We start from the raw sequence: 23,409 nt of genomic DNA, 5'->3' as shown, positions 1-23,409 counted from the left end.
TAAATTAAAAAAATATATTAGGACAAATCACACATATTGAGCTATACCCAAAGTAAGTTCGAGACTTGTGTTATGGGATACTAACTCAACGATACTATATTTTATAACAAATACATATATAGATAAACATCCAAGACCCGGGCCAATCAGAAAAATATCATTTTCCATCACGACCCGACCGGGGATCGAACCCGAGAGCTCTCGGTTCAGAGGCAAGCACTTTACCACTGCGCCACCGAGGTCGCCAAGTTAGTTTTCAAAACCATTTTGCATTTGAAGTTTTTGAACCCAACACCAACCAACAATGTTTGAATGAGTTCCTTTCGGCATTTCTTCTCAGCAGTGGTCGTTCCCAAATGTTAGTAACATTTGGGAACGACCACTGCTGAGAAAAAATGGTAAATATAGCTTTGGTAAATATAGTTTAATTTAGAATATGACGTGAAGAAGTACCTGTGAAAGCCTAATTTCTGAATAAATGATTTGATTTATATTTTTGAAGCAAAATGATTTTGGGTCAAAATCTATTATTATTTAAGTAATTTAAGTATTATCTATTTTTTTCGATAGCATTCGGAAATTGATAAATTTGTACCTATATAATATTTTGTCAGTAATATGCTTATATAACAATGTAAGTACACAATAAAGTACATGGTCAAAAGGACTCGATCATCATAATATGTTTCAGTATAGAAACATATGATAATTTCAATGGTTCAAATGGTCGTAGTGTGTGAGTTTAGTCGTATGTTATTGTGAATAACTAATTCCGTGTAATATCGATGGTCAATTTCGATGTCACTTTGTCAAAGTTTCATTTCCGCAAGTCTCTTTAATATAATGTCATTTGCGCGCGTCACCTATTTCAGCATTTTTGTCAATGTCATTTTTTCAAAATGTTTTGTTGCCTTGTTTCCGACACTTTCTTGAAACGTCATTTTCACAAAATGTCATATTCTCAAAAAGAACCTATCGCAAAATATCACTTACACAAAATGTCATTACCGCGAGTCTCTTTTTTAATATCTCTTTCTTTCCATGTCACTTTCGCAAAACGTCATTTTCGCAAAATGCCATTTTTCGCAAAACGTCATTTTCTCAAAACGTCATTTTCGCAAAATGCCATTTTTCGCAAAACGTCATTTTCTCAAAACGTCGTTTTCGCAAAATGCCATTTTTCGCAAAACGTCATTTTCTCAAAACGTCATTTTCGCAAAATGCCATTTTTCGCAAAACGTCATTTTCTCAAAACGTCATTTTCGCAAAATGCCATTTTTCGCAAAGCGTCATTTTCTCAAAACGTAATTTCCCCAAAACGCCCCGGGCCGGGACAGACCTTGCAGGATCAGCGTCTGCTGCACGCGCGCCTCCACGCTGTAGACGGCGGCGGCGCGGTCGAAGTGCGCCACGAGCAGCTGGCAGGTCTTGCCGTACTCGCAGCGGCCGATCACCGACAGCTGCTCCAGCTGCTGCTGCACCGTGCCCACCTCGTCCAGCGGGTCCTCCAGGCCGTCACTGCGGTCACAAGTTTGTTCGACTAATTCAAAAAAAATCGATGTGTTGAATCTGTAGCCGGACGACTTCAGATTCAAATTCAAAATTCTTCATTCAATTTCAATAAATAAATATACATGGACAAATCTAATTGAGCTAGCCCCAAAGTAAGTTCGAGACTTGTGTTATGGGATATTAACTCAACGATACTATATTTTATAACAAATACATATATAGATAAACATCCAAGACCCGAGCCAATCAGAAAAAGATCATTTTCCATCATGACCCGATCGGGGTTCGAACCCGGGACCTCTCGCACGCACACAAGCATTTTACCACTGCAACAGCGACATTCACATTAGGATCGAATTTAGGATGATCACTTATTGACGTCAAAAATTAGTTAAACTAAGTCTACTGGCGGCTTCCAAAGCGCAGGTGAAGAAGAAGCAGCGCAACAAACTTCACCGCGGCCTTTTCTCCAAGGACGTCAATTAACAAATATAGATCTTATACATATATTAAAAATTAGGAGGACGAATTTACATCATTATATACATATATATATATATATTATAATAACTCGCCCATAACGTAACATAAAAGTCGAATTTTGAAAATTCCTCTCTTATATCTGAGCACTACGTAATAACCTAAAGCTACTGAGGAGTTCGCGTGTTCAGATGAACTCACGTGACGACACTGGCGACGGAGTCGAGCCTGGAGCCGATGTAAGCCGCGGTGACGCCGGGCGCATACGTCTCGAGGAGATGCGGCTCACTCGCCTTCACGTACGGCACTGACGCCACCATCCTCTGCCATAGAGACAGGAGATAGTGCACAGAGTTCGGCGCGAACTGCCACATCTGTCAAATACGGAAAACACTCGTGAATCCAACCCAGCTAATGTTATAAATGCGCAAGTAAGTTTGTTTGTTTGTTACCCCTTCCCGCTTTATCTACGTAATCAATCTTCTTGAAATTTTGCAAATATATAATTAATTTTAACTAACACAATTACTTACGTCTTTCTCTTACTTATATTTGTATGTATCTATATATATGTATATCTACGTATACATTTGTTTGTATTAAATTTTATGTATTATATGTATGTACCTATTATATGTATTCTATGTATTGACTTTTATTCAATCAAGCATCTATCGCTTTAACCTTTCTGTTTTTCCCGAAGGTTTGAAAGAAAGAAAGAAAACATTTATTTGCCAAAAACATGAGTACAGATATACAAATTGATGTTACAATGAATTAAACCTACACGTTTTACCGAATATAGGTATGCAAATATAAATAAATAAAGAGGCGCATGCTAACACTACAAATAACAAAGAAAAATTACACTAGCTCTAAATTATATCCGAGTCTATCATTAAAGAAATCATTTAAAGTATAATAACATTTATCAGTTAATAAAGACTTGAGGTGCTTTTTAAATAGATTTTAGTTTAAGCTTTTATATTGATTTGGAATTTTGTTGTAAATTTTCGGTGCCATACATACTATGCTATTACCGAGTAAAGCAGTTTTTGATGGGTGCATGCATAATCGATAGATATCTCGATGATTCCTCAATACAACATCAGCTAGACGAGGGAATAAATGAGCATTGGTTTTCACAAATGGTGTTGATTGGTACAGAATGCTTTTAGCGTTAAGTGTCCCCTATTGTGCCAATTTTGATAAAGTTTGAATAAATAAATAAATAAAATTGGCGGGCGAATCCGCTTGAGTGATAAATAGCTGCAATGTATTGTATATAGGTATACCTGTAAACTTTGCACGGTGAACTTGGCTACCAGCTCGATGAGCCTGGGGTAGTTATCCACCATCACCAGCTCCCCCAATTGGTAGTTGGACTTCAGCCGCGCGAGCAATCGGCAGAATTCGTGATAGTTCGTCGGTTCCGAGAGGCCCTGTGATATCATCAATTAAAATAAATAAAATTCTTCCGTTACTGAGTGACTGACTGACTGACAGACAACGCACAGCCGAAACTACTGGGCGTAGAAAGCTGACATTTGGTGTGTAGGTTCCTAGGACAGTGTAGGGGAGCGCTAAGAAAGGATTTCCTGAAATTCCCACGGGAAACGGATTTTTACTCACATACGAAGTTGTGGGCAAAACCTAGTATATAATAAAATAATATTCCATATTAATAATATAAAGAGAAAAAAAATTTTTTTTTGTTTGTAACGAATAAACTCACTAACGAATTTACTCGATCGATTTTGATGAAATTTGGCACGGAGATAGATGAAACCTTAGGAGTGACATAGGCATATTTTCTTATCATAGTTTCACCCGAGCGAAACCGTGGCAGTCCGCTAGTGATATATAAATTAATAAATGGGTTTTAATTTATTTAGCTTCGTCGCAAAATGTCCCTTTAGAAAAAATACCGTATTGCGTATTGTTAGGTATGTGTTTTGTGATTGTGTTTCTCTTTTGAATTAATTCATTCATAATGTCTTTTTCGCATAATGTCCCTTTCGCAAATTGCCTCTTTATTGCCATTTTGATAACAAATTGGCGTTTCGTGGCACAATATATATTCTTATGGGCATTTTGTGAATTGTCGTGTTCAATTTGTTTTTTCTATGAAGTGGCATTTTGCGACGACGAAATAAATACAAACACAAATTGAAAACTTTGCGAAGCTTTTGTTTTTCTTGCTTTTTTTTCCTAAACTGATTAATTTAGGAAGAGTTACAGCTAAATAACGATATAAATGAAGGTTGTCGAGCGCACGCGCACGCGCACCTGTGTGTTGTCGAGAATGTTGCGCACGCCACAGGCCAGCCGCGCGAGGAACTTGGCGCGCTCGGTGTTGGAGAACAGCGAGCGGCGCACTGACGCCAGCTGCACGAGGCAGCCCAGCGCCAGCCCGCCCAGGGCGCCGCCCACCATGTGGTACAACTCGAAGAACAGCTCCAGCGTGCTGGGCTCCAGGAACGTCGGCCGCCATGACGTCGGAATCTAAGGTCATATCAGACAGTGGTAAGGTGTTCGCCTCTTAACCGAGAGGGGACCTCTCGGTTCAAAGGAGTTCGATCCCCGGTCGGGTCACGATGGAAAATGGTCTTTTCCGAATGGCCCGGGTCTTGGATGTTTATCTATATATGTATTTGTTATAAAATATAGTATCGTTGAGTTAGTATCCCATAACACAAGTCTCGAACTTAGTTTGAGGCTAGCTCAATCTGTATATATAATAATAATTATATATACATAATTGCATAAAAATTATTTCAAAATAAAATTTTATTTGGAAGAAGACCGACAGCCATAGTTATATTCTAGATACAAAATTACAAACATTCAGTCATTTATAGGCCCTCACAAGTGTTTACAAGTGACACTTTACAGTGACATGAAAGTAGTGTCGCGAAAATAGTAATGTTACTAACCTCTTTAATGTAACTAGTTTCCTAAGCCGTAAAAGTAGAGTCATGAAAGTAATTTAATTATGCATGAAACCTTTATCAGAATGAGATTAATGACATACAACTTACCATATAACCGCTGTACCCTAAGTTAGTTACGAGAAACTTGTGTCACGAAAGTAATGTCGTCACATAAAGTTACTTTCACAGTAAAGTAAATAGAGTAGAACGGCCTGACATTAGTTCCGTGACACTAGTGTCACGAAACTAATTTCGTGAAACTAATTTCACGATGAAGTAGGAGGCTCACCTGCACGGTGCACATGTCGTCTGAGCACTCGTCCCCTGTGGTGCCGATGAAGTCGAATGTCAAGCAGTTGTGCGCCAGCTTGAGCACGGCCGCTATCAGCGCGTGAGGACGCGAATCGGACATGTCGAGCGCCTTGCCCCGTGTTGCCGACAGCATAGAACACGCCAGGCGGAAAATTTCAAACAGTTGAGTGTCGCTGGAATTCGATAAATATTTGTCAACGGCGGTCGAATTCAAATTTTTTTTATTCAATATAGGATGATATACGTCACTAATTGCGGTAAAAAAAATACTTAAACTAAGTCTACTGCCTCGTTCCCAATTGCTTTGGTTTGTAGCTTTTTGAAGAACACTGTTTAATAATAGGTAATTTATATTCAAAAATTCAACCCCCAATGAGTCTAAAGGGGAATGAAAGTTTGTACGAAAATAGTGTCCGTTGTGTTTTCACAACTTAATCTGTTAGAGAGACTTTGATAAAATTTGGTAGGTATGTATATACAATACATACATACATAGTTAAGACTCCCATAAAGCTCCAGCTCAAAAATATGAAAGTTTGTATGAAAATAATGATGAAACGAAAAGTCGACCAAAGACAACATAATTGACTATCACACAAAAATATTGGATCAAGTAATTAAGATAAGATTCGGCTATGATTTTACAACCGGACTGACTGTCAAGTCAACCCTCTGTGAGAACGCTATTGTTGCCTATCAGCTGCCCAGGCTGTGTGCCCATTCGTCCACCGAGTGATCCCATTCCAGGGCGGAACCACAAGCCACAAATTAACACACTAACCAACTCACCGGAACGAGGAGGCAATCTTCCTATGTTTAGCCAACGACCGGTTAGCGTCTGCCTCTGAAACCTGATTCATCTCGACCACGAGTTGGGAAAGCAGTTGAACACCAATCGTGCACATTTCCGTTGGGCCCTGAAACTAATAATATAGTTAGGCAACGAATGACAAAGGCTACAAGTTTATTTGTTGGACAAATTAAAAAAAACTCCCCGACTTTCAATATTTGTTTCGCTACAACTTTTGAATGGTTGATCCAATAACATATCTAAAGACCACCACATAAAAATTTGCTATCCAAATAGAAAATCGCATCGAAATCGATTCACCCGTTAATGAGCTACGGTGCCGTGTGTACACGACAGACACACTTAGCGGTCATACTTATAACACCTTTTTTTGCGTCTGGGGTTAAAAACTAGCAGAAATGCCAGAACACAGTTCCAATCCATATAATATAACAATATGCATGCATAATGATAAAAATGAACTTTTTATCAGTTTGATAGTCGTATTTCCTCTTGGCTGAGGGTCGTGGTCATTGCGTGGAATGAAACACACACAACGACTTACTTGGCAATATTAATGGAGTGGTTTGCCATAATAAGTTACCTGGTGAAATTAAAAATATATGCAATATTAAATTATTTAAACGAAAACTTTTCTGTTGGCTTGTAGGAAAATGTTTTTATACTGTAAGAGATTATCTGGACTATAGAGACTGGAGATTATATGCAGAATTATTTAATAATATAAAATTATATAATAATGTGATAAGTTCAGAATAAGTTGACCATAAAATCTGACTGACTGAACAGTTATAAAACATAAACGTAATTTAATACATAATTTTACTGTCTGTGGCATGTCAGAAATGACTAATGCATGAAACCTAAATGTTGTACAATCCACCTATTGCAACCACGTTTAAAGCAATATATACATTCATTCATTCATTCATCCATGTCCATTACACAAGTTAATAATCAACCAGTGTGCAGGTTTCCTCACGATGTTTCCCTTCACCGGAAGCAAGTGGTGGCTGATTAAAACTACTACTACAACGGCACTACACGGCTAAACCGCTGAACCGATTTTGATGGAATTGGTAGACATGTGATTAAAGAACACCGTTGAAATGTAGGCTACTTTTTTTTTCAAAAATCAACAATTGAAAATTAAGTTTGTATGAAATTCACGCGGGCGAACACGCGAGTAAAAGCTAATATCTTATAAAGTCTATTTTAATTTATATCGCTGCAAAATCACAAAAATTTGTTTACACAATAAGATTCGAGAGAGAAAAAAAACTTTCATCAAAACCGACTCAGCGGTTTAGCCGTGAAATTATGACACGACAGACAGACAGACTTACGTATTTTTAATATTAGTACGGACGAAGTCTCACCTGTAAGAAGTTTGTGACGTCATTCATGACATTGTGGAACACACAGTCGTCCTTGATCGTGTCGAACCAGCCTAACTTTGTGATGCGTGCAAAAAGTGACACCAACGACTGAAACAGACAAAACGTATTTATGTATGATGTTCGACTTCGGCGATCTTGACGACCTCGGTGGCGCAGTGGTAAACTGCTTGCCTCTGAACCGAGGGTTCGATCCCCGGTCGGGTCATGACGCAAAATGATCTTTTTCTGATAAGCCAGGGTCTTGGATGTTTATCTATATACGTATATGTTATAAAATATAGTATCGTTGAGTTAGTATCCCATAACACAAGTCTCGAACTTACTTTGGGGCTAGCTCAATCTGTGTAATTTGTCCTAATATATTTATTTATTCATTTATGGTATAAATATCAAAATATGTTACTAGCGTTCTTTGTGTTAAGCCAAATTGTTATCTGTGGTTTTAAGATAATTACAAGTTTATTTATTAGACTTTCAATATTCATTTCTCTACAAATTTTGAAAGGCTGAACCGAGATAACCAGTGTGTTATTCCAGGTCATATTCTACCCGTGCACCCAGTTTCATAACAATCCGTCCAGTAGATTTTGCGTGAAACAGTAACAAACATACATCCTCATAAACTTCGCATTTCTAATACTAGCTGCGCCTCGGGGCTTCGCTCCCTTGGGAATTTCGGGATAAAAAGTACCCTATGTGTTATTCCAGGCTATATTCTACCCGTGCACCAAGTTTCATAACAATCGGTCCAGTAGATTATGCGTGAAAGAGTAACAAACATAACATGCTCAAATGCTCATAAACTTTCGCATTTAATAATATTAGTAAGATTCATTTAATGTGACACCAACAGGAGACAGACAGCGGTAGTGGAGCAGGAGTACTTCCTACTCTACTACCCTAACTATACTTCTATTCTGGGTATAAAAGCCAGTTACCTGAACGACGAAATTGGCGAGTTTGGGTCGGGTGGCCAGATAGTTAAGCACATAGTTTCTGATGTCCAGCCGCTGCTGCACTGATAGGCTGTTACTCGACCTGCATCGCATTAAATTAATAAATTATCTGGTAGCCTGTGTATATACAGGGTTACTGGTATCCAACGCATAACCTTCCATAGGTTTTGTTCACATCTTTTGTTCTACGACATTTGTCTAAACGTAAACTATATGTTCGATCCCGCTACATAACGCACTGTACTGTCTCGTGTTGCTTGACTATTGCATAGAGTTAACATGTGTAGAATCGCAAATTAGATTGTCTTTTTTTTATATTAAAAAAAAAACCTAAGAATAACGAAAAGTCGTAGAATAAAAGTAGCTTGTTTTGATGTACGCAAGTAGTCTTTAGGAGGTTTTGCGTTTGATACCGGTAACCCTGTATATATGTATCTAAAACATTGAACAGACAGCGTTAAATATATATGCCAACCAAATGTTTGTTTGTTGGCCAAATAATTCATCCTCGTTAAGTTATATCACTCATGGCTGAGGATCGTGGTCATTACGTGGAATGAAGCACACATAACGACTTTGGCAATATTAATGGAGTGGTTTGCCATTGCCTTGTCCATTTCACACACTAGATGATAAATTATCGAGTAGAGTGCAGGTTCCTCACGATGTTGTCCTTCACCGGAAGCAGGTGGTGGTCTATGAAGACTACTCTATATATACATATATATACATGAGTCTATATATACATATATTTATATACATGAGTCTATATATACATATATATACATATATGTACATACTATACATGAGTCAGATTGGTATACAACTAATGTGGCACGAGTAGGATTCCAATCTGGGACCTTTTGGTTCACAGGGCCTCTTGACCATTGCACCACCACCGCTTCAAATGATTTAATGGTTGTGGAATAACCACAGTTTTAACTAGAGATAATATGGAGTTCATCGAAAAGGATGTAAAAAGATTTATCCAGGTCCGGCAACATGCGTGGTAAGTCTCAACGTACTTTGGGGCTAGCTCAATCTGTGTGATTCGTACTAATATATATTTTTTTATTTATTTATATTCAAAGTGATGATGCATTGAGACGATGCCAGTTCGGCCGAATTAATATCTATCTCTTTCCGTCTTACGCCGACGCACAGTTTTACAATATTTTTTATTAGTAAGAGAACTGTTAGAAGCGTGGTTTCAATACCCATTCGATTCCAGAATTTTTTCATCTCATAATTATTTTCAAAAAGAAATAATTAATTCCCAAACAAACATAGTGTTGAGCAGTCCGTTATCACAGGTGGCTAAATCCATTTATATCTTGAGAACAAGCATTATGAAAGCTAGATAAATTTGTATCGGAGATCCCCCATGAGGCTGACATAGTCACACAGAGTGCACTGAAGCAAGGTGGTTCGCAGAGCTTTTCGACCGCTGCGCTCGCGCTGTCATTACAATACTTCAAATTTTAACAAAGACAAGGATGAGTTCTACTATATGACTGTACATTAATTACTCTGTACTGTAGTAATGTCAATTTTATGAATGATTGATTTTGGAAATGATTCCTTCCTCAAGAAAATTGACGGATTGTAATGACCGCGCAGCCGCGGCGGTCCAAACGCTCTGCGCACCACCCAGCATTGTCAAAAATGTAGAAAAAACAAAATCCCAAATATAGCTAGCTACCTGCTTATAAGCTTAGCCAGAGTAGTTGCCGCCAATAGTTGGGAGTAGCTCGAGTCTGCTCGCTCCAACAGCGCTTGGCATTTGCTCAGAGTGTCCGGGGATTCCTAAAAACAATTTATGTCATTTTTATTATAGTATAGTAGTTTTCTTCGTTAACTACATTAGCCGTAGTGTGATTAATGCATGCTAATATTATTAATGCATAAGTCTATCTGTCTGTCCCCTTTTTAGGGATATACCAAGTTGGATTTTGATGAAATTTGGTAGTTTGTAGTTAAAGAACCCTGTTGAAACATAGGCTACATTTTTTTTATGCTAATAAAAAAGTGACATATTGACAGTAACGATTTTAAATGTGCATATATATAAAGTATTTCGAACTGCTACTTGGTGTTATCTTTTACTCCCAAACTTATTATAAAACAAAGTCCTGTGCAGCATCTGTCTGTCTGCCTATTCGCGATAAACTCAAAAACTACTGTAAGGTTTAGGTTATATAGGTATGGTTTATTACATTTTTTTTTACCCGTGCGTGAGACGGGCCACTAGTTATATAAAAAAATGAGATACCTGAAAAGCAACCACAGCTTTCTCAGCCTGTTCTCTCACATTAGGATCTTGGGACTCGTACAACTGCTTACAGAGCACTTCTATTTGTATCACCTCCTGAAATTAAAATTTGTATGTTAATAAGTTTTTTAGCAAAAATATCATTTTCGACATAGTCTTGAGGCGTCTTGTTTTAAATACAATGCATTACAAAAGTATGTCGTTCCCGCGCCGGGAGCAAATCACGGTCCACCTAGATTATGACAATATTTTGCCATTGTAACTAAGGCTGCTAAAACTTTCATAACCATGCTATACAGTATTGAATAATTCATTATGATCAATGTGTACATACAACATTTCAGCTCAAAGGGAGGAGAACAATATTGTAAGAAGCGTTAAGTATGGATTTAAAATAGAGTGGTAAAAGAAGTAGGAGACGGCTGATGAAATGGATGGAGTGTGTTCGGCAGGATATGGATAAAAAGGAAGTAACAGATTGGTTAAAATCAGACAGGGAGAAGTGGAGGAGACTGACATGCGTACCAAATCCACATAAAGTGTGATAAGGGTAGGCAATGATGAATTTAATTTATATATAAAAAATATATACATATATGATGTATGATATGCCTGGGAAGGTCTAATATATACAAAAATGCCTTTACTGACTAAAATTTTATGGATTCTCGTGCAGTTTTCACCAATAGACAGTGAGGAAGGTTTATGTTTATGAACCATTATGTTTTTACACAAGCGAAGCAAGAACGGGCTGTTAGTAACTCTGATAAAGGAGATAGATGGATAGAGAAATGTGGGGAGAACTTTAAACTTTCATTAGCAAGATATTATCTATTTATACATGAGCTAACCAAACAGATTGAGTTAGCACCAATTTAACTTCAAGATATGCATGGAAACAGTAGAAAATCTTGAAAATTTTAGTAAGGAAGTCTTGTAATCACATGTTCAGTATGTTTTGACTATCTCATAGTTTATTAGTAAGCAATTTGTGCCGCACAATATCATTCATGGTAGAAAGTCGATTAAAACAAAGTAGTACTTAAATTATTTGTAAATTTAAAGTTCAAAAAGAAATAATTATAAGAAAAAACTCAATTTAGGCATTTTTTTTTGTAAAAAATATAAGTTACAACACATTATTTTAGGCCTTTCCGTTCAAGGGTTGTTGGTTGTCGTATCGTACTTGACACAGGTTCACGCATCATAATATAACCAAAAAGCCGGTGAAATATTATGTTTTCCGTCCATTAGGTGTTCAGTTAACATGAGATTGTGAATTACGTGTAATCAACATCAAGATTTCGTAAAGTAATCTCTAGAAAAGCGAGGCAACACAATCTTGTCCTATAAAATGAATCATGACAACAACACCATACTGTTTAAGATAAGGACATTATCCAATTTTTGGGAAACCAAAAGTTGTTTATGCATCTGTTGGGCATATAAAATTCACCTAATTCATTTAAGATCACGTAAAAACCATAATATTTTGATTCTCACCTGTTCTTCAGCCATTTTTGTTATTTTCTTGCATTTGAAATGACGTTACGTTTGTCACAATCACAATATTTTTTTATTTCACATGGATGGAAGACGTTCGAATATTTACATCGATAAATGAAATTGATGAAATTCATTTTAATAAATATTATGAATTTTGGGAGGTCCTCTTAATTTATTTTAATCTGAAAATGTTTTAATTATTCAATTTTAGAATTCCAAACATAAGAATTATTTCAGTAAATATTATTTACGCTTGGCAAACGTGTAAATAAACCACGGTAAACATTGATATAGACAGAGAAAACTATAGACATTTATTTAATTTTGATCACACAAGAAAGGGAACTGTGTATTAGAAATACACAAAAAGAAACGGGACAAAGTGCTAATATATTTTGTTCCTTATTCCTTACTGAGTACCTACCAAATTTTACAAGGCCCAATCTGCCGTTATGTGTGAGATATGATGAGATAACTGACATAGACCAGCATACAGAGGAAAAATCACAGGTACCTGTAAGAACATTAGATTGAAGCGTTCTTACATCTATAGAAAAACATACGTCAACTACCTCGAATCAATTAATATTAAAAGGACCAATACAAAAAAGTCAATAGGTAGGTACTTTATTGTGCTAAAATTGGAGAATAATATACGTACACAAAAAAAATATTCCGCGAATGAAAAATATTAGCTACAAAAATCCCTTCAATGTAATGGTTCTAATATCTGTGAAAAATCCAGACTTCACGGTTGCGGTGGAGTTCCCCTTTCCGAGACTTTCCTCTTTACTAAACCAAGCATGTAAAATGATTGCGAAAATGACATAAAACAAAGAAGAACACAAACAATGTCACTAATACACAGAACAAATGCAGGATCGCACCAAAATTTTCTCGTAGTATTGGTTCCCTTTAAAAAAATGTTTTATTTTCGCTGATTATCAAATTTCTTTTATATAAAACATATTGCCCCACAAAATGTTAAGGACGTCTGTAACAAAATTCAGAAGGGCTTGCTCACTAGCCACCATCCCCCGTGTTTTACGGGGCGATGTGTGGTCACCGGCAAGTAACTTTGAGAAATGTAAGTACTTAAATATTGTGTAGGTAGGTCTTTATGGTCTTGGCTTTGATGTAAGTAGTTATTTAGCCAACCTTTTAAGTAGTAATGGTACAGTAATTAGAAATACCCTATTCATCTTGGACTGAGACAAAAGGTAAACAAACCTTGAACAAAAAAACATTATTTCTCCTTATTCCTTTGTTAATTTTGTTCTTACTTTCTGTTGTTGTTGTTTTATGGAGTCATGTCACTTACTTAAATGTTTGGCTTGTTAATTTCTCGTTTCTTTTTTGTTTACTTTTTGTCTCAGTAAGATGAAGAAGGTATGGAAATATTATTTGTAGCGTAGCAAAGTAAGTTGGTATATTACAAGAACATAATTTTATATAGGTTACTAGGTACTTATTGATCATTCGGCTTGTGTCATGACATGACGCAGATTTTCAGTGATAGATAGCAAACAAAATTAACTAAATTCTAAATAATATTTGCCTACGTTAAAGTAAGCCAAAATAAGCAACACGGGTGTGATACCCCTGGTCTTGTAGGCGATGATCGGCTGTGGTGACCACTTATCATCAAGTGGACCAAATACCTGTTTGCCTGATTGATATTTTTTTTAAATGTCCAAATCATAATTATCAGTTTAGTCGTAAGCTTTTTATTTTATTTATATATTTTTGAACAGATTACCAGGGGCGTAACTATAGGGCAATTCGGAAAAATGCTATAAGTCTCAGCCGAAAGGGGCACCCTGCGTCAGCAAATATAAACTTTTTAATTTTAGTCAACTCTGTCTACCCTGAAAGATTCGAATACGACGTAGTCGTTTTCATAGACCACCACTTGCTTCCGGTGAAGGAAAACATCGTGAGGAAATCTTATTACTTGCCATGCGGTAGGTAGTCGTGAAAGTCATGTCAGATGCCTTTAGCCGAATTTAATATCAACACAAACTCTAAAAAAGAAGATAGAATAAGAAACAATGGGATATGCGCCGAAAGGGAAAAAGGGTTTTGTGATAGCTGGCCACACAAGTTATTTGTGCTTCTTGGCATGATCCGATCCTGCAAATGAGTGCTTTATATACTTGCAGCAGTGTGGTGTCCCATTACCTTGGTTTCTTTAGTATCATTAGATCCCATCTGCTTTCTCATCTGAGCATTATCCAGGTTTCGTTCTCAGCCGAGTTTCACTCCAAGGAGTGGATTCAGAACGCCAGCGAAAAGTCAAATATTTTAAAGCTTAGGTTACAAGAGGGATACGAAACATGAAACAAGTAGCACGTAATTGCGCCCTCTCTTTCTCTTATTTTTTTACACGATGCATACACGAGATGGGAAAAAGAGACAGCATGTGGTGTGAATGATAGTAACGTGCTACATATTTGTGTGTTCCTTTAGGTGCACGGTTTATCGAAATTATCGAGTGAATACGCCCGTCTTGTCAGTTGTCGCTCATTATATTTAGTTATTCATTTAGTTAATACTATTATTGAATATGAAACGTTAACAAATAACTGCCTCCTTAATCTGTTGTAGTTGTACCTGTAATTTTGTACCGGCTACAACTGGCTCAAATCAGTAGGCGTATAGAAAATAAATATACCTTATTGATAATATCACGGTTTTGAGTATGTCGGTCCAACGTTATTGAAAAAAAAATGTTTTTTGATGTAATTTTCTTTTGTTAATTTTCATTGATCGCCAATGATAATGAAAAATGGCGAAAAAGTTAAAGAGATGCTTGTTCAATACATGGTGATAAAATAAGAGCAATTACCAAAACTCATTACATTTTTCGCTATTTTTCAGTATCTACCAATATGATGACGAAAGACAAGAGTACAACTTCCGGTTCTAATGACGATGAGGACGCGAAAGGCAAAAAATGTAAGCATTTGATCGAATTAGCGTTTGGCCCCGCCAAATTAGACGCTGCAGAAAAGAATGAAAAAGTTGAAGTATGCAAAAAAGATGATTTGGAATCTATGATTTCTTCTGACATCGGAAAAGTTACATGCGAAAAAAGCAACACAATGGAAACTGAAAATAACGAACCGGAAGCAGTTCCAACATGTGAAAGTGGTGTTAATACGCGGCATCCGGATGAAAAATGTCAACGATTGATTGAATTAGTGTTTGGTCCGGATAAATCAGAAAATCAAGTATACCCTAATGTGAGCAAATTGCCTGAACTGGAAACAGAAAATGTAGCACAAATGGTAACAACTGGTTGCACATCATCGGATACAATAAATAGTAAAAATAGACTTGTAAATGAAGGTCTTTGTAATAATGAAAGAGATTCCAAACAGGCTAATGTACATGATGTTCTTAATGCAACTGCTGTAGAAGATGAAGAGAAATTAGTTCAAAAAATTGAGAAAATTGAAGAATCACCATTGGTTGAAGCAGATATTAATAAAAAAAGACAACTCCTATCTTATATCAAACATGGAGTTACTAAAGGCCGTCATATGAAGGATAACCAAAGTGTATTGCAGGAGCTTGCAAAACGATGTATCGATTCTAGTAATGAGAAAATTAATGATAAAATATTGAAGGATATGAAAAGACTCGGTATTTCTCAGCCACTTTTGGAAGACCTTCCGACCGATAATTCTGAAAAGGCTACGTTAAAATCAAACGAAACTCTTAGAGATAAAGAAAACATAAAAACGGGACGAAGGTATTTTGGTTCTAGACGAGCAACGAAGAATATGGCAATGCGTATGACATCTGGTAATTTATCAGAAGTTACATCTGAAACAAATAAACAAGATACTACACTAATAACTGATAACAGTTCTAGAACCGAACGTGAACTTTCGATTGATCGTGAAAAATCACCAATTGTAACCGAAAAAATAGCAGCTAATGCCGTTCAATTTGAAAAAATTGATGCAGAAAAAACGCAATTTATACACCAGCCATTACTTAAAACTAGTGAAGATTGTAATGATTCATCTGCTGTTTTAAATACACAAAAGGAACCCAAAAATGAAAACACCCAAAACGAAGTCGCAGAAACACAAATACTCAAAACTTCTGATGAAAATATAAGTACTGCTGAAGGACCTGCTGTCCTAGTCAAAGAATCTAATGACCCATATGGTTTCAGGATTACTCCGCTAACTCCAAAAGCAGAGACTCTTAAAGGTCGTCTAAACGCATTAAATAATCACATTCGACATTCGACATTGATTAGTGGATCACATTATGCTCAAGTTGAAGAACATGGAAAAGAACAAAATTCACTCGGCAATGAATTTAGTAGTTCTATATTGACCAAAGATATTCAGAAAATATTTAGTGAAGAAAGGATACCACGACATTTATTTGCTAATTTAACAGTAATTTCCAAAAATATTCCTACAGATACAGAATTCGGAAAATCCTTAAAAGACTTTTATGATCAAGATTTGGACGATGATTCAACACTGATCAAACCTGACCGTCTACAATATTATTCACACAATGATGAAATTGTTCAATTTAGAGATTGTTCAGAAGAACTAGATCCTCATGTGATGATTAGATCATACGAAGACACCGAACCAGATGATTCGTATTCTAATTATTATTCAGATTACAAAAGTCAAAGCAATATGTATTATGGAAATATGTTCCAGAATAATTTACCTCCAAGCAATAGCGGAATGTTCCATAACAAGACCGGTTATAACAGCATAATGACAAATGCTGTAACACCTGGTTATTCACAGGATTACTATAATACTGATAACACTGATAGTGATAATATGTATCCTGAAAATGTCAAAGTCACAAGTGATCATGATTATAATCCCAATCAAGTACTCTTTGATCCGTATGGCAAAAATATGAAGGCGTATGATGATGAAGAAATAGAAGATTCTAGTCAATCCGTTAAAAAAAATGAGAACAATCATAACTCTGATTTGGCAATATTTACTTCAACTGTAGTCAACGATGGCACTTTGGTGTCTGGAGATGACCCGAAAATTGATGACAATGAAGTAAAAGATAAAAACATTGACCAGCAAAAACGTGAACCTGAAAAATTGCTGTACCCATGGATAGACAAAAGTGCTGTCGCGAGTACTATAAAATGTAATGCATACATTGAAGCTCAAGAACCAGTAAGTGAGAGTCCCGTAATCACTCCTAAAGAAGAAAATATGTCACTGTCAGAAATGTTGAAGAGAGTTAGGCAAAGAGCTCGCCTGGAGGCGTACAGAGAAGAGGTGTTGATTGCTCCCCCCGTGACAGAAGTAGACCCAACGGAAGGTGCATGTAAGAAACCCAAACCGCCGTGTCCGCCTCCGCAGAAGACGTGTCCGCCAGACCCGCCAAAATGCCCACCGTCCAACTGTCCCGAGCCGAAGCCACCTTGTCCAAAACCTTGTAAACCTGCATGTCCTGATCCTTGTCCTACACCTAAGTGCCCGCCTGCACCTAAGAAAGACCCGTGCGCGAAGTTTGTTAATCAAAAAACTGTTGATATTATGGGTCTAGTCGTTACTTTGGGCACGGTGAATATTCCGCAAGCGAACGCGGCCGATGAACGTTCAATTCTTGAAGATAATAACGTTATGCCTTTGATCGTAGACGATATTTTGTTGAAATTGCACTCTATCACTGATGGTGTCTTGGCAGATTTAAGAAACAAGGATTTATTGGAAAAAGAAAAAGAGTATATGTCCGATACGCTTTTGGATAGATCATATTATTTCCCTAAAGATTTCGAGCCTTGGACGCCGATTCCGTCCTGGCCAATACCTTCCAAACGCTTAAAGAAAAAAATTGAGTGCCCCCAAAAATGCAGGCCTACACCCCCACCGCCGCCCGGGGCACGTTGCAGGAATATCCACCACCCGTGCGCAGGATTCCCTAATGACAAGAAAAGAACATGATCTATAAATAAATGTAACAATGTTTATAATGTAATTTAAAATTAATGTCACATTGCGCTTAATAATATTTTAGTACCTACCTAAACAAGCAAGCTTCAATGTGTCACGAATTTTAAACTGACACAAAATTTTTTGTTACTGCATCCAAAATTTACAAGTAATTGGGTAAATATATATATATCATATCGGAATGAGGAATTCGAATGAAGAACTATCGGATAAACAGCGAAAATAAAAAAATAACAATCCAAATACATTTTAATTCTTTGCGAGTCGATGGCAAAACTAAAATCGCTACAATAGTAGAGTTCGGTCGCACTCGGAACAAGCGAGCGGGATCGATATAGTAAACACAGTCGCAGATAAAGGGAACCATACCATAATACTTTTTTGGTTTTGTTTATCCATGTAGAAAGGCAAAGGGATCTAAAGCCCATACAGCCATCATCTATAGTGTATCCATCATACATATTTTTAGTAACTATCATTCATTACAGATGCAGTAGAAAAAAATCCCTTAAAATTTCATAAAAATAAAACTTATTTATTGTTTTACTATATAATAGTAGGGGTAATAATAGTAGGGGCATTATATTTGTTACATATCTTCAGAAAATATTCTCAAAGAAAATATCTCTTGCACAACATTTCTCAGAGTGAGGGCTACACGTCCGGACACAGGTTTTTGATTTCTGCCTATACACTAGCGCCACCATCACATATTATTTTATTAGCGAAAACTATACAGAAAGTACCTATTTTTGTTAGATAGTAATAGTTTCCTATTGACCTATAACTATATGTATAAACTGCTTATAAACATTGATATACTGGACACAGTTGCCACCAATATCTGTGTATTTTAGTCCCTAAATGACTATGAACTTAACCTACGTTCGAATAAAATCATGTACCTATCTAGTGTAGCATGATTTCTCAAAAAAAAAATAGTATAGAAATTGATAAAAATGACGTGGCAAGTACCTATACGTGGGTTTGTGCCCTCTTAAGTCTAGAAGCGGTAGGTCGAGTAGTTAAATACGAATTTGAGTCATAAACTAACAGAGACGACTATCGACCAAGGTCTAAACAAAACGTGTGTCACTAGTGACTAAACCACGAAGGATGGCCGTGGCTATATGAGGAACTATCAAAAACTTTTGCAGCGACAGTATTGTCATCTCTGCGGAACTTTCGTGGTATTGGCTCTATACTTTTATGAACGCAGCTTGAAATTTTGGAGGGAATATGTCGAGTACCTACAGTCTTTAATGAGTAGAAAATAAGTGGGGGCGCTGTGTTCTCTTGGCTAAAAGGTGTTTGTCAACAAATCTTGACATTGACATTTCTCTTTGGTATTGCAATGGCAAAAAAGTGTAGTTTGTTAGGATCCATATTCTATTCTCTATAGACAGAGTGTAAATTAGATTTTATTGCACAATACATTTTTATTACATTACATAGGTATTTTCTTTTCTTTCTCGGTCATAATCACAAATACAGGGTGGCCAACTTGGAGGTATACAATACAACTTTTTTTTGCCGCCATTTTGGTTTGGCGCTAAATATGATAGTTGTTGCATGAAAGTTTCTTTGTGTAGATACGGCAAATTTATTACGGAGCGTTTTACGACGAAACAACGTGTTTTAATTAGGAGACATGTGGTTTCAACAAAACCGGGCCACATGTCACAGTAGAAACATTAAAAATAATGTTTCCCGGTCGAATAATTTCGAGAAACGGTGACATTGATTGCCCCCAAGATCGCCTGATTTAACAGCTCCTGACTTTTCTGTGGGGCTATCTAAAGGGACGTCTATGCTAACAGGCCAATGAACCTTCAGAAATTAAAACAAAATATTCGAGACACAGTCATTGAGATAACGCAGGAAACGTATGAAAATGTGATGAAAAATGCGATGAAAAGGGTTGTCATCTGCGGTGGTGTTAGAGGTAGACATTTGTCTGACATTGTTTTCCATGTTTAACTACCGGCCCTAAATACTACATTTAACAAGGAATACTTGATATATTTTATATTTCATGGAATAAAATTACAGAACTAGACTGTATACCTGTTATATGGCCACCCTGTAATAACTGTCACATAGGGTTACCAGATATGAAATTTGAAAGTCCTGAAGGCCCACCACGAAACAAAACACGTAGCACGTTAATAACTTCCATTTGGTGTCTCTATTCCCATATTGTGTGCGCATCGTGTGAAAAAAAGAGAATGTGTGGACGCAATGATTTGCTACGTGTTTTTTGTTTCATAGTAGTCTTAGTTGCATTATAACAATTTTCAGAACAGAATATTTATAATATAAAAAATAACTGATTTAAGAAACAAGGATTTATTGTTTTTCTATTAGCCCTGGTTATTAGTATATTTGGCTTCTATTACTCCCTGTTCAGACCTCAAGTTGAGACGGGAAAGGAGCTCAAGCAAATTTTAATAATTATATAATTAATTTTTTTAAAATTTCACGGAAAATATTTTATTTTTAATAAATTCGTTACAATGTTATGTGCACCGGTAGATAGAATTGATCGTAGTGACGTTGCTACATAGTTGCAGGTCGGCCGCAACATTGTTAACGTCAGGATGCTTGTGGCAGCTCCCGCTCCACAATAGATGGCGCTAGGGGGGCACAAGCCCCCTATATCTTTTTTAATATCTCCTATGTAAAGACATAGCCCAATACAATTATATTTTATGTATAGATTTATTACAACGACTCATACACATTTTGCTAGAATTATCAAAACTATGTAGTTTCTTTGTTGCACAAAAATGTTACCTAGCTAGTTTTTTTTTGTTTTACGTGTACACGATTTTAGGGATCATGTCCCGCTCTTGACCACCCTCGGATCGCGCTTGACCGATTTGTACTGTATGAGAAAGACAAACGCTGCTGACATATATAGACTCACACGGAAAAAAGTCACATCTGACTTTCGAAATTTTTTTGTATTTGTACATATTCGGTGTTACCAACAAATGATCCAATACGCAAAAATATCATTTTTTCCAAATGACGGCAGTAGGGACTCATTTCTCGTACCATGATACCTTGGAATTTTAGCTCGCTTTTTGTAAGGTTTAAGGTAGGCAGGGTTAAAAGTCATGTTCGAATTATTTTTCACGTAGCCCCTGGGCTTTATGGCGTCAAAGCCAGGAAGGAAACACGAACAAACGAAAATGAATGCGAGAGAGAGAGAGAGATAGAGAATTGTAGATTAATTGGTACGGGCGTATGGAGTACGGATTAGATTAAATAATTATTTTCGGAATACATGAGAGATAGGCAACAATATGTTGATTATGCCGGTTACTGCTCCAAACCGTATTTCGTTTATTCGGGGGTAAGCCAAGGCAGCAATTTGGGTCCCCTCGGGTTCTTGGTGATGATCAGTGACTTAGCTGTGGTGCATGCATCATGCTTGCTATTTGCGGATGATCTGAAGTTGTTTCTTCCTATTGAAACAGCCGCAGACTGTCAGCGCTTGCAGGACGGTATTGACAGAGTGGTAGACTGGAGCAATGGAAATAAGCTGGAGTTCAACATTTCGAAATGCCAGGCCATCACTTTTACAAAAGCGCGATACCCGATCCGGTATGACTATAAGATTGGTGATACACCAATAGAAAGGGTCACAGAAGTGAAAGACTTGGGAGTTCGCATGTCATCGCGGCTTAATTTCCGAGAACACATTCTGTACGTTAGCTCGATTGCGTTTAGAAATATAGGTTTTGTTCTTCGCAGTGCGGCCGGTTTCACAGATGTGCGGGTAATAAATACAAGTATATAATACGTTAGTTAGGAGTCATGTAGAATACAACGATCAGGTGTGAAATCGGCACGAATTTAAATATAGGCTTATATTGGAAAAGTTACAGAACAAGTTTGTGAGGTATTTATATTGGCGACAATACGGAGTGTATCCTTTTTTATCCTTTTAGGTACCCTAACACTCTTCGTGTTGGGTATGGTAGGGTAATATGAGCTAAGGGTAAGAAGGGAACTCAGTAAAATACAAATACATACTACTTAAATTTGCTATTTGTAAAAAGTAAAAGGCGCGAGTCACGTGGTTTTCATTTTTATCAGTATCCTCGAAATCGTTGCATTTTTTTATAATTCGACTCTGATTTGATAGCGATCAGCGTTTTGGAAAACATGTATTGGATTTAGTGATAAACTGTTTCTACAGATTAAAAAATATTATAAGGAAATACATCAGTGAGAAGGCACGCATCACCCTATGTGAATCACTAATTCTGTCTAAATTAAATTATGGATATTTGGTATTCGGTCCTCGCTTATTATATAGGACGCGGCGTCTCATACAACGTGTTCAAAACGCATGCTGTCTGTTTTGTTTCAATATTCCCCCACGCCCTCATATTTCACCATTTATCAATAGAGCATCAATGCTGAATATGGAATCTCGCAGGCAGTACCACTTGGCAGCACTTTTATTTGATGTAATCAATATTTAAGATACCGGACTATTTAAGAAGTAAACTCAGTTTCCTTGATTCCCGAAGAGTTCCTCGAGGGACAAGACCACCTTAGTATGATGTACTGTACACCGAACTGTGGCGTTTACTGGTAGTTTCCGGCACCAGGCGACCAAATGCTGGAATAATATACCACCACCTAAAAGGCCCCTTACTGTTAAGTCTACTTTTAATAGCATTTTAAGGAAAAACTTTTGGAAAACCAGCATTTGGTCGGTTAGGTGGCGCTGTCATTTCCATTTTCTTTTCCGTTCCTTTACTTTTGCGTCCCCTTGTTTGTACAGGTTGTGTTGTGTACACTACATCTGTAACTGTACTATGTCTGTAAACGTGTGGAACGTTTTAAGGGGAAATACCGATATAACTCGACTACTACTGTTCCGCACTCAATAGTGGCAGCTTTAATTTTATTTTACATTACATTGTGCATGATAAATAGTAATGTTAAGTACTTGTTTATTTTTTTCACTTTTTAATATTGCAAGAGGAGTCGTGTCCATTGGACGGCGGCTCAACGTGTCCGTTTTATGGTGATGACTGAAAATCAGTGTTTACTCCTTGAGCAATTCCCACCACTGAGTTATTGTTAATTTGTATCCCTGCGCCACACATTTACGTCACGGAAACAATCTTATTATTGTTACTTATAGATGTGTATCTCTATCTAACATGTTCCAACTTTTAATTGTTTGTACGTGTCTCAGTTGATGCAAATAAATTTCTTATCTGTCTATC

The 23,409-nt window shown here is 36.9% G+C and overlaps 2 protein-coding genes across 3 annotated transcripts in view; one reads left to right on the top strand and one right to left on the bottom strand.

Moving 5' to 3' along the window:
• The window catches only part of Ranbp16, a 37,061-nt gene extending 24,789 nt beyond the window's left edge, over positions 1-12,272 (bottom strand). Inside the window, exons 1-11 of one of the 2 annotated variants that reach the window (XM_053767418.2) lie at positions 12,180-12,272; positions 10,677-10,772; positions 10,107-10,210; positions 8,387-8,486; positions 7,428-7,535; positions 6,027-6,160; positions 5,215-5,410; positions 4,282-4,497; positions 3,288-3,434; positions 2,194-2,366; positions 1,340-1,518 (exon numbers count right to left, since the gene is read on the bottom strand). In XM_053767418.2, the coding sequence (XP_053623393.1) occupies positions 1,340-1,518; positions 2,194-2,366; positions 3,288-3,434; positions 4,282-4,497; positions 5,215-5,410; positions 6,027-6,160; positions 7,428-7,535; positions 8,387-8,486; positions 10,107-10,210; positions 10,677-10,772; positions 12,180-12,194 (1,468 nt within the window). In that variant the 5' untranslated portion in view covers positions 12,195-12,272. The remainder of the gene's footprint in view (positions 1-1,339; positions 1,519-2,193; positions 2,367-3,287; positions 3,435-4,281; positions 4,498-5,214; positions 5,411-6,026; positions 6,161-7,427; positions 7,536-8,386; positions 8,487-10,106; positions 10,211-10,676; positions 10,773-12,179) is intronic. The other variant, XM_053767419.2, reaches the window with a different exon arrangement.
• Positions 12,273-12,802: 530 nt separating this feature from the next.
• LOC128682604 (uncharacterized) lies at positions 12,803-19,074 on the top strand. The gene is made up of 2 exons (XM_053767422.2): positions 12,803-13,269; positions 15,063-19,074. The coding sequence occupies exons 1-2, from the start codon at positions 13,164-13,166 to the stop codon at positions 18,143-18,145; spliced, it is 3,189 nt and encodes a 1,062-aa protein (XP_053623397.1). The 5' UTR covers positions 12,803-13,163; the 3' UTR covers positions 18,146-19,074.
• Positions 19,075-23,409: the final 4,335 nt, after the last annotated feature.

The sequence above is a fragment of the Plodia interpunctella genome, chromosome 30 (assembly GCF_027563975.2).
Source record: "Plodia interpunctella isolate USDA-ARS_2022_Savannah chromosome 30, ilPloInte3.2, whole genome shotgun sequence".
Lineage (NCBI taxonomy): Eukaryota > Metazoa > Arthropoda > Insecta > Lepidoptera > Pyralidae > Plodia > Plodia interpunctella.
Note: the sequence above shows the minus strand (reverse complement) of the source record. Positions and strands in the feature narration are given on the sequence as shown.

Coding starts and splice junctions, on each gene's coding strand:
- LOC128682604 (XM_053767422.2), top strand. CDS start 13,164: ATGTTAAGGACGTCTGTAACAAAATTCAGAAGGGCTTGCTCACTAGCC. Junction 13,270..15,062: donor GGCAAGTAACTTTGAGAAAT/GTAAGTACTTAA, acceptor GCTATTTTTCAG/TATCTACCAATATGATGACG.